The sequence below is a fragment of the Protobothrops mucrosquamatus genome, unplaced genomic scaffold (assembly GCF_001527695.2).
Source record: "Protobothrops mucrosquamatus isolate PMUCROS unplaced genomic scaffold, P.Mucros_1.0 scaffold_19, whole genome shotgun sequence".
NCBI lineage: Eukaryota > Metazoa > Chordata > Lepidosauria > Squamata > Viperidae > Protobothrops > Protobothrops mucrosquamatus.
In genome coordinates, this window is record NW_015386095.1 from 694,219 (window position 1) to 710,842 (window position 16,624).

Genomic DNA, 16,624 nt, shown 5'->3' on the forward strand with positions numbered 1-16,624 from the left:
TTTCACATGCAAGTAAAGTTATGCTTAAAATCCTACAAGCTAGACTCCAGCAGTATGTGGATTGAGAACTTCCAGAAGTACAGGCAGAATTTCGAAGAGGCAGAGGAACTAGAGATCAAATTGCCAACATACGCTGGATCATGGAGAAAGCTAGGGAGTTCCAGAAAAACATCTACTTCTGCTTCATTGACTATGCTAAAGCCTTTGATTTGTGGATCACAACAAATTGTGGCAAGTTCTTAAAGAGATGGGAGTACCAGACCATCTTATTTGTCTCTTGAGAAACCTATATGCAGGTCAAGAAGCAACAGTGAGAACTGGACATGGAACCACTGATTGGTTCAAAATTGGGAAAGGAGTCCGGCAAGGCTGTATTTTGTTGCCCTGCCTATTTAACTTATATCCAGAGCACATCATGAGAAAGGCAGGGCTAGATGAATCAAAACTTGGAATTAAGATTGCCGGGAGAAATATCAACAACCTAAGATATGCAGATGATACCACTCTAGTGGCAAAAAGTGAAGAGGAACTAAAGAGCCTCTTGATGCGGGTGAAGAAGGAGAATGCAAAAGTTGGCTTGAAACTCAACATTAAGAAAACCAAGATCATGGCATCCGGTCCTCTCAATTCCTGGCAAATAGATGGGGAAGAAATGGAGGAAGTGATAGATTTTATCTTCCTGGGCTCCAAGATCACCACAGATGGGGACTGCAGCCAAGAAATTAAAAGACCCTTGCTCCTGGGGAGGAAAGCTATGGCAAATCTAGACAGCATACTAAGAAGCAGAGACATCACCCTGCCAACAAAAGTGCGTATAGTCAAGGCCATGGTTTTCCCAGTTGCAATGTATGGCTGTGAAAGTTGGACCATAAGAAAGGCTGAGCGCAAAAGAATTGAGGCCTTTGAACTATGGTGCTGGAGAAGACTCCTGCGAGTCCCCTGGACTGCAAGGCGATCAAATAGATCAGTCCTAGAGGAGATCAACCCTGATTGCTCTTTAGAAGGCCAGATCCTGAAGTTGAAACTCAAGTACTTTGGCCACCTAATGAGAAGGAAGGACTCACTGGAGAAGAGCCTAATGCTGGGAAAGATTGAGGGCAATAGAAGAAGGGGGCTGGATGGAGTCACTGAAGCAGTAGGCGTGAGCTTAAATGGACTCCAGAAGATGGTAGAGGACAAGAAGGCCTGGAGGAATGTTGTCCATGGGGTCACGATGGGTTGGACACGACTTCGCAACTAACAACAAAGTTTAATGAAGAGAAAGAGAAATAGGGGTGACATGATAGCTGTGTTCCAATATCTCAGGGTTTGCCACAAAGAAGACAGAGTCAAGCTATTCTCCAAAGCACCTAAAGGCAGGACAAGTAATGGAAGGAAATTAATCCAAGAGAGAAGCAACATAGAACTAAGGAGAAATTCCCTGACAGAACAATTAATCAGTGGAACAACCTGCCTCCAGAAGTTGCGAATGCTCCAACACTTGATAAGAAGAGCTGGACAACCATTTGTCTGCAATGGTATAGGGTTTCCTACCTGAGCAGGGGTTTGGACTAGAAGACCTCAAAGGTCCCTTCCCACTCTTCTACTACTACTACTACTACTACTACTACTACTACTACTACTACTACTATTATTATTATTATTATTATTATTATTATTAATCTTGAAAGAAGGCAAAATCAAACTCTTCCATCAGAGTCTCGGGAGAAGGGGGAGAGGGCAATAATAAGAATTCAATCTTGGTCACATGATTGTAGCTACCATCTTGATTTTTTTACTGCCCCTCCCACCACACACACACACACATCCTGCAGATGTCTCTGTTACTAAAAAAAACCCTATTTGATCATGTTTATGAAGTCATGGATCAGATTTGATTTGAAAGAGTTTTTATCTTTCCTTGCATGAAAACTATTTTCTGTGCAGGTTTTAAGGGAAAGGAAAATTTCAGGATGTTGAATAAACTGGTGGCTAACACGATCTAGCCAGTGTTAAACTATTGTTCTGGGTGACAGTGTAGCTGCCTCTGAAGACCATCTGCTGGGACACTAGTGGCCTCCTTGTGTAGTTGGTTCACTCTGAGAACAGACCCCTGGAGTAGGTGGACCAGGGAACTGATTCAGCAGGGTATTATTGTTTATTAAAGCAATTCCAGTTCACTTCAATGAGAAATATGCAGAGTCTTTCACCCTTCTGTAAGTATATAGAAAATATAATCAAACCCTATGCTTTATTTTTCTACCAGTGTAAAAACATCAGTTGTAAACAGCCAATAGTAAACATCCATAGATTTCCTATGTCACTTTTGTTTAAATGATAGTATGCATATAGAGGAAAAATACATATAAAAACAACATACTTTTTAACACAAGCATGTTAACAGAGCACTGGATGAGATCACTCTGACAAGTCCTTTGTCCATTCACTGATGCCATGTGGTTAGGGCAAAGATAGTGAAAAGTCAAAGCATTGAGCATTGGAAAAAGCTCAAGTTTGAGCCAGATTATCTAGAAGCTACAGCTGTGCAAGCTGTGATGCAAATTCCTCCTGGAACAATCCTAAAAGGTAAGAATAACCCTTATCCTGAAGTTACTGCGCTGCCTCCAATAGGCTTCCAGATCTAGTTCAGTGGCCTGGTCATTGCTTTGAAAGCCCTTTATGGTACAGGTTACATCAGGCCATACCTTTTCTGTAGCAGGTTCACTCAATAGAATTTTCTCCCCAGAATACTCTCCCCACAGAGATACAGATAGCTCCAACCCTGAAGTGAGTTTTTCCCTTAGATTTTTACCTACGTATAATACTAATCTGAATATTGTTGTTTTATAGGGTTTTAATGTTTTGATTATGACTTAATAGTAGCCTACCCAGTCTCTATAAGGATTGAGATAGACCATAAATATTGGTAAATTAATAAATAAGGAACACATATCCTTGATGCTAATCTCCAAAAATTTGTCCGAAAAGCCAAATTTAACACTCTCATGAAGATAGCAAGGCTGGGTCTCATGTAGAACTTGGGTGGAGAGAAGTTCCAGAGGGTCAGGGTAGGGGTAATTAACCATGGTTTCTAGGCTCCTTTGCCTCCCAAGGTGAAACGACCCATAACACTTTTCCCAGGTAGAGTGGACAGGCTGGCTAGAATATTAGAGAGCAGGCAGTCATAAAATAGAGAGCAATCTTAGTGTAGTGGTTAAGGCACCAGGCATAAACCAGGATACTGTGATCTCTAGTCCTGCCTTAAGCACAAATCCAGCTGTATGACCTTAGGCCAGTAACTCACTCTCAGGCCAGGGAAGGAGGCAATGGAAAACCACTTCTGAAAAACTTTGCCAAGAAAACTTCAGGGAATTGTTCAGCTAGTTGTCAGGAGTCAACATTAACCCAAAGGAATGCACAAGTCATAAGAAATTTGGGCATGAGCCCTGTGGTGCTTTAAAGAGTAATGTCAACACTTTGAATTGCACTCCAAAGCCTACTAGAAGCTAGTGCAGAATTCACAATTTAGATGCTATTCTACTGAACAAGCTCTCAGTACTCAACATCAGTTGCTGCATGCTGTATCAGTTATGGGTTTCTAAATATTCCTCAAGGTCAGCTCTAGGACGAGGGCATTGTACTAGTTTAATCAGAGGTAATGAGGATATGGATAACTGTTTTTGAGAGGTCCAGATCTAAGAAATTACACAATTGGCATACTGACCATGACTGGACAAAAACACTCTAGGTGTAGTTGTGAATTAAAGAACACCGCTAAGTGGCAGATCTGCTACTCTGGGGAGAGTGCTATCCTTTTAAAACCACCTATCATATGACTGCAGGACACACAATTATTCCATTGTAATGGCATTCAACTTCACTTTGTTTTATCCCATTCTATACCATTTCGGACAAATGGCGGTCCAGTGTCTTCTTAAAAACTTCCAGTATTGGAGCATTCACCTCTTCTGGAGGCAGGTTGTTCCACTGGTTAATTGTTCTAACTGTCAGGAAGTTTCTCCTTAGTTCTAGGTTGCTTTTCTCCTTGACTAGTTTCCATCCGTTGCTTCTTGTCCTGCCTTCAGGCGCTTTGGATAATAGCTTGACTCCCTCTTCTTTGCGGCAGCCCCTGAGATATTGGAACACTGCTATCATGTCCCCCCTCGTCCTTCTCTTCATTAAACTAGACATACCCAATTCCAGCAACCGTTCCTTATATGTTTTAGCCTCCAATCCCCTAATCATCTTTGTTGCTCTTCTCTGTACTCTTTCTAGAGTCTCAACATCTTTTTTACATCGTGGTGACCAAAACTGGATGCAGTATTCCAAATGTGGCCTTACCAAAGCATTGTAAAGTGGCATTAATACTTCACGTGATCTTGATTCTATCCCTCTGTTAATGCAGCCTAGCACTGTGTTGGCTTTTTTGGCAGCTGCAGCACACTGCTGGCTCATATTTAAGTGATTGTCCACTAGGACTTCGAGGTCCCTCTCACAGTTACTACTATTGAGCAAGGTACCCCCTATACTATACCTGTACATTTGGTTTTTCTTGCCTAAATGTAGAACCTTGCTTTTTTCACCATTGAATTTCATTTTGTTAGATAACGGCCAGTGTTCAAGTCAGTCCAGATCCTCCTGTATCTTAAGCCTGTCTTCTGGAGTGTTGGCTATTCCTTCCAGCTTGATGTCGTCTGCAAATTTGATGAGTTCCCCATCTATCCTCTCGTCCAAATCGTTGATGAAGATGTTGAAAAGAACTGGGCCCAGAACAGAGCCCTGGGCACCCCACTACACACTTCCCTCCATGTAGATGTGGTTCCATTGAGGATCACACACTGAATACGGCTGGTCAGCCAGCTATGAATCCATCTGGTGGTGATGCTCTCTAACCCACATTTTTCTATCTTATCAAGTAGTATTAAATGGTATCTCCCAGAAGGAGTGGAATCACTATAGAATCCTGATTCCCTAACTCTCCAAGATGGTCTAGAACAGACATGTCAAACTGTCAGCCCATGGGCTGGATGCATCACGCCGAAACCGCGCCCACCCCATTGCCGGCAATGGGGGAAAAGTCACGATACGTCGCACGACGTCACATGACTCATGAGTTTGATATGGTCTAGAAGGATAAAACAGTTCATGCCATCAGAAACCATTGAAGAGCAGCCTTCCATCATCCAGATTCCAATAGAGGTCATCCATGAGAGCAGTTGTGTCGGAAGTACCTACCAAGGCACTTCTGGGTTTGAAAGGGTTAGCCGGTGACATCACCATTGCCAAGAGGATTCCCAAGGAGGTTCCTTTCGTGTCCCCATACAGAGCAAATAATGTCATTGCTGCCCATGCCCAGAACTGAACCATGACCATAAGGGATTAAAATAGTCATCTTCATCTTTGCAATGAAGCACTACCACCCACCTTCACCAGAATGTTCCCCAAAAATGAAAATCAGAAATTGGGCAGAAGTTATCTAACATTGTAGGATTGAGAGTGGGTCCTTTCAAGAAAGGTATACTCTATCAGATTGGGTGAGGAGGTACCATTTCCTCCCTCAAAGAGGTATTAATCACCTCCTGAACTCAGTCCCTCATAGCCTACAGGTAGCAAACTCATATTAGCACTCTTAATTTTTTTACATTTGTCAAAATAGCATCCAACTCTGAGCAAACATGAGAGATTTTGTCAGGAAACAGTTGAGCATGAAACCCATCAGGGTATGAGTCACAAACGGTTGCTGGAAATATTTTTCTGCTAATGCAATACAACAGAGAAATGTGGATATTTTGCTGTTGCACAGGTCTGCATTTGGACAAATCCACTCTCTGTTTTCCACCACACACATTCTAGGCCACATCTAGACATTAAGGGTTTTTTTTAATAAGCATAAAAGACATAATGTGAAATGGATGCATTATATTAATGGGAAAAACTGCTTCGTCTTCAAGGAAGAAAATGGGCAAGTCATGTTGGTATATTTATGCATCAGTATTATAAAGTCTGTTCCATTCAGAGAAGTCTCTCTTTGCATCAGGTGCTTGTTGCAAAGCTAGAATTATAAATGTGATGGAGTCTATACAAACACCTAATAATAAGATGTGATCATCACTCATAGAAAATCTTTCCCCAATACAAAATAAATAAAAGAAATGTGGAAATCTGTTTCTAAAAAGATCATAAAAGTTCAGCATTTACTATTTAGAAGACAATTGCTTCAATTAAAAACTATACAAACATGCTGGTTCCAGATGATATAAAACAATCTTGTTCACATATTTGCAAGTGTGTTCATATAGGGTGCAGTAGTTCTGTGCTAAATGAAGATGACCATACATACTTAATTTTTTTTCTGTTCTTCTGGTTTTCCAGCTTCGTCTGGTACATCTAACAAAGTGTCGTTTCCAGACTTCTTCACTTTGGTCTCAATTTCTACAAGTCTCTGTTTGAGTTTAGACTGTGAGGCAGTGTACTCTGCTAAAAGTCTAGCAAACCTTGTCTGAAGAGTATCCAGAGCTGCTTCAAGTTTACCTATTTTCTCTTCCAAGTCTTTTGGGTCAGCTCCTGCTTTAGCTGCCGCCTCATCAATCAAGTTATCTTTCAACAAAATTTGCCGTCCTTTTTCTTCCAGTGCCTTTTTGGCCTCAGGATATTCAGTGAGAGCTTCCATCAGGTCATCCTTGGACAAACAGAACAGATCAGAGTAACCTATGCTTCTGATATTGGCAGTTCTCCTATTGCCAGCTTTGCTGCCTTTGATGTTTAAGATGCTGATTTCTCCAAAGTAACTGCCATCACTTAGAACCACAAACTGTGTCACCCCATCATCTGCCACGACAGCCAGTTTTCCTTCTTTAATAATATACATCTCTCTTCCAATATCACCTTTTTTGCATATATAGTCTCCGGGACTGAAAACAGTAGGTTTTAATTTCAACACCAACTCAATCAGGAGTCCAGCTTCACAATCTTGGAAGATCCGCACTTTTCTTAGTGTATCCATATGGACATTTATGGCAATCTCAGCTTTCAGCTTATCAGGGAGGTATCTCAGGACTTTTGTTTCTTCTACTGTTTTCTTATTGGTCCACAGATAATCAAACCATTTAATCACTCTTGCTTCCAAATCTTTAGTGACCTTTCGAAATTGCAAGTATTGCTTGATGGAATCAACCTTGGCCTGGAACTCTGTCCTAGAGGCATTCATATTAGAAATCATAGAGCCTACATTGCCCACAATGGTAGCAAAGATAAGCACACCCACTAAAAAGTCCATGACCACAAATAGATACTCTTCATCTTTCACTGGAGGTGGAGTTTCTCCAATGGTTGTCAATGTCAGCGTGGACCAATATAGGCTGTAAATATATTTTCTGGACAACCGTCCATGTTCAGGATGGGAGATATTGGGATAAACCCAGGAGTCGGTTCCAAATCCAATTAGTTTGGAAATGGCAAAATATATACATGCATTCCAGTGAATAATGATGAGAATGTACAAGACAAGGTTCCCTATACGAAATATATTTGGATAGTTTGTTCTTGTTTCTGTACGATCAAAAAATTCAAATAGGCGGGGAAGTCTCAGTAACCGGTTAAATCGCAACTCAGGATAGTTCATTCCAAAGTGTAAAAATCCTAGATCAGTTGGAAAAAGGGACAACAGGTCCAACTTGAACTGCAAAGTTGATTTATAATATTCTTTTAATTTCTTTTCATCTTTAACTAGTAGTCCTTGTTCAAGGAAACCTTAAAGTATAATAAAGAAAAAAGTAAGAAATGTCTTGAGTAGAAATGCCTAAACCATAAAGCTTCCCATACTAACTTGCAAATGCAAAATATGTTGCAGTGACCTATCGTTTCATCTCCTCTTAGGTACCCTCTTTTACACACTTACACACTGAGAAGAGCAGAAAGGGCTTTGCTTTCCCAAGGACGTCATCAAAGAAAGCAAACTCTTTTTTTTGTTTCAAATTAAAACATACATTAGCCCTGTTTAGGACATGCATTATTGTTGGCTTTTGCTATCAGTTGTACCACTATGTTGAACTGTTTCAATTCATGTAAAAGCTTCTATTTTTCCCTTTTTAGTACATTATTAATTTAATCTTTATTTTATGACTTGCCAAGAAAGTTTTGGCTATTGGGAGGAACAGACAGCAATCTTCCAATCAATCTAAAATCTCTCCCCTTTTAAAAATACTTTCCTAATAATGGGTTTGTTTGCTCTAACACCAAAAACACAAATTTTATTATCTGGAGGGTGACCCCAGGCAATTATTTGGTGTGTCAAGACTGCTCTTTAAATTGGAACTAGAAACTTTGTGAAGAATAGAGTTCAAGCATTTTAAGGGGTGAAAAGCCTTAAATTTATACAACACTTAAAATTACCCATTTTTCCCTTTGCCCATTCCATAAAATAGAGAGGGGGCAAATTAGGGAACAAAATCATAGGGATGTATGATGTGTTATGTAGGGATGGTTTAGTATGTAAGCAAGATTTCTGAACTAAATAATATTTAAAAATTATGCATCCCAAAGAGCTTAAATCTCAAAAATAGTGTCCATGCTCTCCTCAAAGAACTGGGTTAGATTTTATTAAAGAGCAAGGAAAGCAAAGAAAAATTTAAAAATGAATGCAGAAAATTTATGCAAAAACAATGAAGGCAAGAGTTAAAGGGTTTGGGGAAATAGCATTTTACCAGCAGTGCAAGTAGCCAAAGAGCTAGAAATGGGACACCATATTTGCAAACAGATTTTAGAGAAAGGGAAAATGTCTTTGGGGAAAGAGAGAGTCGTATCAAAAAGTCAAAATGTCACTATTGAACTCTACTACTTGTGCGTGGAACAAATGTGGGACTTTGAATGGACTTGCAATCGCCATCTTGATTATTTTGACATCATGCTGCATGGACAGCCAGGCAAGTCCCATATATGCTCCCTAGGAGACCCTTTACTTTGGATACACCAAGGGATGCAGGGGGAGGGGTACTGATGTAAATGGGGAGAAATGGGGAAGCAGAAACTGAGTGGGAGAAGGAGAGAAAAGGAGGGGGGATTGAAAAGCCAGCCTCAATAGAGAGATGAGGTGGGGGAATAGAGAAAGGATTAATAATAGATAAGAAGTGAGAGTGGATCAGAGAAAGAAGGGCTAGTCTGTGCTTTAATTCCTGATTCTTGAGGACAAAGGATTGATAATGCCTCCAGGAGTTCGTGAGGATGGAGAAGCTTCAAAAATAATTTCCCCTCTTTCTGATCTGCCTGAAAACCAAAGCTTTATGCTGTGCCACCCACTATGGGTTGTTAGAGGGACTTCAGAGTCATTTCTTTCTCAGAAGCAAGTTCACAAATGTTTCTCAGCTTTGATTGCCTTAAAATGTACCATCCTCTTCCTCTTAAAGTGTTAATCACTGAAGCAGCCTTTCAATCTACCATATACAATATATTCAACTACTTGGTCTATCTCCCTACAACAGAGGTTTTATCCTCTGCCCCTATTGGCATTCAACCTGGACAAAAGGCTACATTTGCAAGGGGGGGGAGTAAGGAAAAGAAAATTACTCATAAGCACTGCTTTGTAGGAACATTTCTTCAATATCTACCATGTTATGAAGGCTTTTCCTCCTGTATAATCCTAGAGTATGCAGTATTGGAATTTTGGAGGTGAGAGGCTCTCAGGTCAAGCTAAATGAGAGGAGGATTTCTAATAAACCTGGTGACTTCACTCCATGTGGTCAATGTTCTTAAGAAATTAATTGATGAGTGTAGCCCCCTGGTAGACAATTGCTTACCTGTCCTGAATTTGACAAATGTGTCCATGAGGTAGATAATATCAGAAGAATAATCCAAGAACAGCCAAAGTGCAAGATGATTCATCTGAAGCTCATCAAAGCAGGCCCTAGATAAAGCAGATGATCTGGTTAGAGTTAAAATTGTAACAAAGAAATACGATACTAGTCACATATTTCTTTCAAGTAATAGGCAAATTTGGAGGATTGGAGCACATCTAGTATTTTTAGAACATGATGTGATTGGGCATTTTCACAACATGATTTGCCTAGTTAGAAAATAATTTTTGTGATGGATGTAGCCAAACACAAAATGTTTGTTTACCAAAGAACAACTGGTGTGATAGTTCCATGTCTATCCATTTAGCTGCTGAAATATTCCCTATCATTATTTTCTCTGCTGGTGCACACTTCCAAACAATTTACTGGAATGCATCTCCCCACAATTAATGGTTCTTAATAACATGCCTCCAAGCCAATAGCTGATTTTGCAGCAGATCAACCTCTCATTTACTTACAGTATTTATAAATAAAACACTCTTTTAAAAAACAATAAAGCCTAGCAGGACTGAAAACTAAGTAAGCACCAAGTCCTGTAACCACAAAATCATTGGCCTCCATGCCTTCATCTGACAATGTCTTTGTTAATATTTTTTATTGAAAATATCAGTTTGCAAACCTCAAAGGAGCTTTTTCTTTGTTTTTGCTTGAAGACATTTTCACTCCTCATCCAAGAAGCTTCAGAACTGAAGAAGTTTCTTGGATGAAAAGCGAAACATCTTCAAGCAACAACAAAGTCCAGTTGCCCTTTGAAAAAGCACCTTTGTATAATTTCTTTAGCAGTATAATAGAACTAATTATAAGAACAGGGAAACTTGGCTAAGCTAAGCTAAGTTTGTTCATTGGATAGAACAAACTGAGGTGTCATACTTCAAACAAACTCATATCCAGTACAGATATGACATTAATTCTGCCAAGTAAAGTTGTTGCTATTGTATCTCTTTTCACAATTATATAATTAGTTAAATGATTCAATATGCATACAATTATATGTAAGTAAAATAATACTTTTGAATAATCAGTCATCCTTTTCCTGCTGTATAGATGATCCGTGCAAATACTTTATTTATTCCTAGAAATTATATCCTAATTTTATTTTTTTTAATAAATAAAATTGCTTAATATTTAAAAAAGAAAAAGAAAAAGCACCTTTGGGACAACCATGACTTGGATGACTGAGAATCTCCATAGACATCAGTTTGCATAGGTTTGGCAATGACAACAAGATGGCCACTTTTTTAAAAATGCAAGCTGCTATTTCTGTTTTTATTTATGAATATATTTGCTGATTTACTTCCAAATGACTCTGGGTGGCATTTGTTTGTTTGTTTGTTTGTTTGTATTTGTATGGCTGCCCCTCATCACAGTGACTCTGAGCAGTGAATGAACACTGCAGTCCTGTTATTGAATGAAAAGACCAATGCAGAGTTAGCCCATAAGGAATGTAGCCATTCCTAGTTGACAAATGATCCACCAGGTGGCGCCTACAGGCTGCTACAAACATGGTATTTTCTGATTCACATGTGTATGGATCAAGAGTTCGATACATGCGTATAATTGAACAAGGAATCCAAACCATTATCTTGTTGTGCTCAGAATGAATAGTTAGCTAGACAGAGATTCATATATTATTTGGTTGGTTTGCTAAGTATTCTGTATGAACCTGACTGTTGGGTTTTTGCAGTTCTTAGTTTCTTGCTTAATTTGTGAGAATTGAGTCAATTAGGGTTTATTCAGCTAAGCACGGTGAAAACAAACCACAGAGCTCTTTGTGTGAATCTAATCAAAGACTGTCTTTAGCTGATTACTGAATTATTAAATAATCATTAAAGTAGCCTATCTTTAGTGCAACTCAGTCACAACCTCTTGTTGTGACTCATGCAGGTTTTAGTGAGAAATGTTATAGCCTCAGAAGGTCCACAGTATCTTTTTCAAACTATTTTTAAAGCATACACAACTTTACTTTTTAAGCTGCTGTTTACTTACACGATTGCCAAAAAAGGACCTGATGCAAATAAACATTTTGTGAAAGATAGACAGACAGACAGACAGATTAAATTTCAGAACCAGAAGCAATTGCAGAGGGGTGGAAAATCAGGATGCTGGTGGCAATTGTACAATTGAAACTCCTTCTCTTTTCATGTGAAACATATATGTAACACATGTAAATAACTGCAGAGCTTTGATTTCTAGCCACAATCTTGACTTTTTTTTAATCACCCCTACCCCCACCCTCAGATGCCAGTGACAAAAATACTAGTAACCAAACAGGGATGCATTAAGAATCATCCTTACCTACATACCAATAGACACCAGTTATAGAATACTGGTACTGCAATGATTCCCAACCACCTATAATACAGGTTGCTTGAAGGATCTACTACAAAGATTTCTTTCTTTTCCCTGGAAATGAAAAAAGGAGGTTTATGGGCTCATGAAGAACTCTGATCAAAGAAATATTTTATATACCAATAAAGGAGAACATGTGTAGCTCAGGGTTGAAAAGAGAGGTCCTTGATGTTCTCTGACTTTGGTTGTTTTCTTGTAAGATATTTCATTACTCAAACTAGGTAACGTCATCATCGCTAGCACTGATGACGTTACTTAGTTTGGATAATGAAACGGCGACAAGAAAACAACCAAAGTAGGAGAGCACCAAGGACCCCTCAAATATTTTATGTTTGATAATGTTTGCTTTTAAGGACCAAAAGCATCAGATGTCTGCAGCTAGGAAAGAAATGCTTTATGGCTGGTATTGGGCATTCAATCAATAAACATTCTTAAATTGAAAGTGGCAAATTTATCTTTTCAATCACTAGAACAAGTGCTTCAATAATATGTGTAACAGCCTTGAATTCCAATTGACTGAGTCCTCACCCATCCATCCATCTAACTTGGTTGGTCTCCTGTCCTGTCTAGCCCCATGATCTACCCAAATATCCTGTTTCCATGATTTTGCCATCCCATGTAAAAAGCAATGATTAGGGCAAGTACCAATGGTCTGATGACCAGAAACACTCTGACTTGAGGAGAGACTTCTCAATTAATTTACTATTTACTATTCTGTCATGTTCTCTATAAAACGCTTTACACACACAAGAAGCAAACTTTAATAAATAAATACTTTTTGATGCTCTTTCTACTTGATACCATTCATTCATTCATTCATTCATTCATTGTTGGACTAGATGACCTTCAAGGTCCCTTCCAACTTTATCATCATCATCATCATCATCATCATCATCATCATCATCATCATCATCATCATTATTATTATTATTATTATTATTATTATTATTATTATTATTATTATTATTATTATTATTATTATTATATTTTCACCCATTGCAATCTCTCAGACTCTTGACAGCTCATAGTAATTAAGAGTAAGCAAAGGATGAAGCAATGAAAATCAGACCATCCCCAATAAGAGGTAGATGAAAACTAAAAAAAAGCATAAAAAGATAAAACTATAAGCATAAAATAAATTAAACAATCTTGAGAGTCCTATGACTCATAATAAGCCTTCAACAATTTTCAGGAAGATAAAACCATCTGCACCAGCCTGATTTTGACTGGAGTGTGTGTGTGTGTGATTCCATGATAGCCCAGGCAGTGTCACCAAAAAGCAGAGCAGTTGCAGATCTCAGCAGTACCAGTATCAAAGAAAGGAGGATCAGTAGCAGCTTCTCTCAGGATACAAAATTCAGGTAGGTCAGTTCCCATGGGAGGAGGGAGTCCTGCAAGTGTTCCAGTGCGTGGTAAGGCTTTCTAGGTAGTCCTCAACTTACAGCCACAATTGAGCTCCAGATTTCTGTTGCTAAGTGAGACAGTTGTTAAGAGAGTTTTGGTCCATTTTATGATCTTTCTTGTCAGTACCGTTAGGTCAGACATGTCAAACTCGTGACATCACATGACATTGCGCAACGTATCTGCACTGTTTTGCCATTGCCGGCAATGGGGTGGGTGCAGCTTCTGCGTGACACGTCCGGCCCACAAGCTGGCAGTTTGACACCCCTGCGTTAGGTGAATCACTGCAGTTGTTAAATTAGTAACATGGTTGTTAAGTGAATCTGGCTTCCCCATTGACTTGCTTGTCAGAAGGTTGCAAAAGATTATCACATGACCCCAGGATACTGCAACTGTCATACATATGAGCCAGTTCCCAAGCATCTGAATTTTGATCATGTGACTATGGGGATGCTGCAATGGTCATAAGAGTGAAAAATAACACTTTTTTCCATGATGTAACTTTGAACAGTCACTAAATGACTACCTGTAATGACCAGCACTTTGAATTGTACTTGAAAGCTATAATGAAGCCATTGCAGGCCCCAAAGCAAAGGTGAGTTACTGCTTTAAGAGTCCTTTGCCCCAGGGAGGATCCTATCTAATATGTATACCACTGGTCTCTACCTGGCCATGAAATAGAAAGACTTCCAAGTCTTAGATCTGCTTTTTGACAGTCAACAAAACACCTCAGTGGACAAATTGCAACTTTGTCATGTTGGCAGTCAATGTCAGCCTTTTTGTCTTATTTAAATCTTAACAGCCTTTACAAACCAGGACAAGATGTTGACAAGACCTCCTACGCAGCGTGTTATGATGATGAACAACTGAGTATCATCACCATACATGACACTGCCCACCCCAAACCAATGAATGATGACTTGTCCCTGCCGTTTCATGCAGTTATTAAATGGCAAGAGGGGAGATATTGAACCTTGCAGTCAACTCCTTGCCTATTCATTCCACATGGCCCTACTTACTGGAACCCCACTCCTTTAGGAAGGATTGCCATCATTTCAAAAGAATACCTCCATTGTCCAACCTTCACCAGAGGTTCAAAAATGTATTATGATCAGTGGTATCAAAAGCCAACAAAAATGGTTCAGGCTATCTCCAGCCAAGTTCCAACAACACAAATGATAATCACACACACACACACACACTTTTATTATATAAAATTACTGGAAAGATTTAAAATAGATAAAAGGAATTTTGATTCTGAACATTGTAAGACAGAATCTGAAGCAGAATTATATACAAATGAGTAACAGTGATAAAATTTATAAACTTTTACTAAAAATTAAATCGTGAAAGATGTGGGTGAAAGGTTTGAAATTTTTCATTGTTATAATCTTACAGAGAATTTTTATAAAATGATATACTTTTGGTATTTGTCACCAGAAAAAAAATGTCTAAAATGTATAAAGGAAGAGAGGACTTTTTACTGTGTTTGGTGGACATGTAAACAAGCCAAAATGTTTTGGATTCATATGAGTGCATTAATTCAGAAGATGTTAAAGATTAATATACAACTGAAACCAGAGGGGTTTAATCTAATACAGTTATTTTAAGAATAACCAGTGCTGACTTTATCCCATGGCCAGGCCCAAAAGCTGACTGAAAAGCACCTGATAACCCACTTCATCTTTGGGTGGTTCTGAGTTATCGGCTGACTGAAATTTCAATAACATTCCCTCACAAGAGTAGCTTAGAGTTAGAATGTTAATTAACAAGAACAGCTGGATTCAGGAAAGGCCTGTTAAACAAGCAGAGCGTTACAGCTTCTTTCAAGGCAGCCAGTACTACTACCCCATGAGGCTCTAATTATCTCTCAGACTAGCTTACCTTCACATGCACCCTTGTCCCACAAAGGAGCCAGGAGAAGCATGGATCCAGGCCATAAGTGGCTGACAGTATCTCAGAGACCATCTTACCCTCTTCTTTAGAGAATTCAGGCTCAGGTGGTCCAGGGTAACATGACAAAGCATTTCCCCAGTCACCACATCACAGCCAAGAACCTGAACAGTCAGATCCACAAAGTCATGCACCAACTGATCACAGAGGCCAGGCAAGAAAAAAACTCAGGGCCCCCTCCCAAAAAAGAAATTGGCCAACCTAAACAAGGTCACTAGCTGGCAACCCCCCTCCCAAATGCAGTCAGAGAGGAGCATTATAACAATTTACCACTCTAATTGCCACAGTATAGGATCAAACAAGAATTCACAACTACACTTGCTCAGACTCCATTATCTTTTTTCCAGTTATTTCAGATATCTCTTCTGCTCTTTATCTGCCTGAATTTCAGATTCTGATATCACCCATCTTATACTTTACATGGTTATTCAAGATCAGAAATATATGGTTTGTGTCAACCACAAGCCCACAGGCCTGAAGGTCCCCTAGGAAGCTTATTTTAACCTGCTGCACCCCCCCCCTCTTAATATGCCACTGAATTTTTTCCTGACCACACCCATTTTTGTATAGGTGGCCCTAAGCTAACCACAAGATTGAATATGTTCTGCAGGCTCCCCTCAAAAAATATTGCCCAGCAGTCTGAAGGTGGCATGCTTTTGTTGTTGTTTTATGCTTTGGAGGAAAAATGACAGCACAAATTATATAGAAATGAAATGAATAATGTGAAAGGAGAGAGAGTAGGAGCAAACAACTTTAAAGAGAATGCATTATATATGATAATATTCATTATATTTAAACATGAACAGAAATCTGGGCAAAGCTTCACAAAATCTACTCAGTATAGGAAGCCCAAGTGTTAAAACAAGCATTCATGAAGACAAGGATTTCTTTTATCAAATCTGTGACAACTTTCAAATTTGTATTACTGGCAACCTCTAACAAGGAAAAGGCTAGGTTGTTACTACAAGGGCCAGTTGTCCATTCCAAGAATTTTAGCTGAATCAGGTTTTCAAAAGCAATGAACAAAGGAACTGTCCTATAATCGTAGTAGCCTACTTACAAAGTGAAAACTAGGAAAGACTAGACAAAATTGC

The 16,624-nt window shown here is 39.1% G+C and overlaps 1 protein-coding gene across 1 annotated transcript in view; it reads right to left on the reverse strand.

Annotated features, from left to right (window-relative positions):
* Positions 1-6,319: 6,319 nt before the first annotated feature.
* Positions 6,320-16,624, reverse strand: part of CNGA3 (cyclic nucleotide gated channel alpha 3) — a 19,483-nt gene continuing 9,178 nt past the window's right edge. The window contains exons 4-6 of the mRNA XM_015829790.1: positions 12,123-12,230; positions 9,771-9,877; positions 6,320-7,728 (exon numbers count right to left, since the gene is read on the reverse strand). Of these exons, the coding sequence (XP_015685276.1) occupies positions 6,320-7,728; positions 9,771-9,877; positions 12,123-12,230 (1,624 nt within the window). The remainder of the gene's footprint in view (positions 7,729-9,770; positions 9,878-12,122; positions 12,231-16,624) is intronic.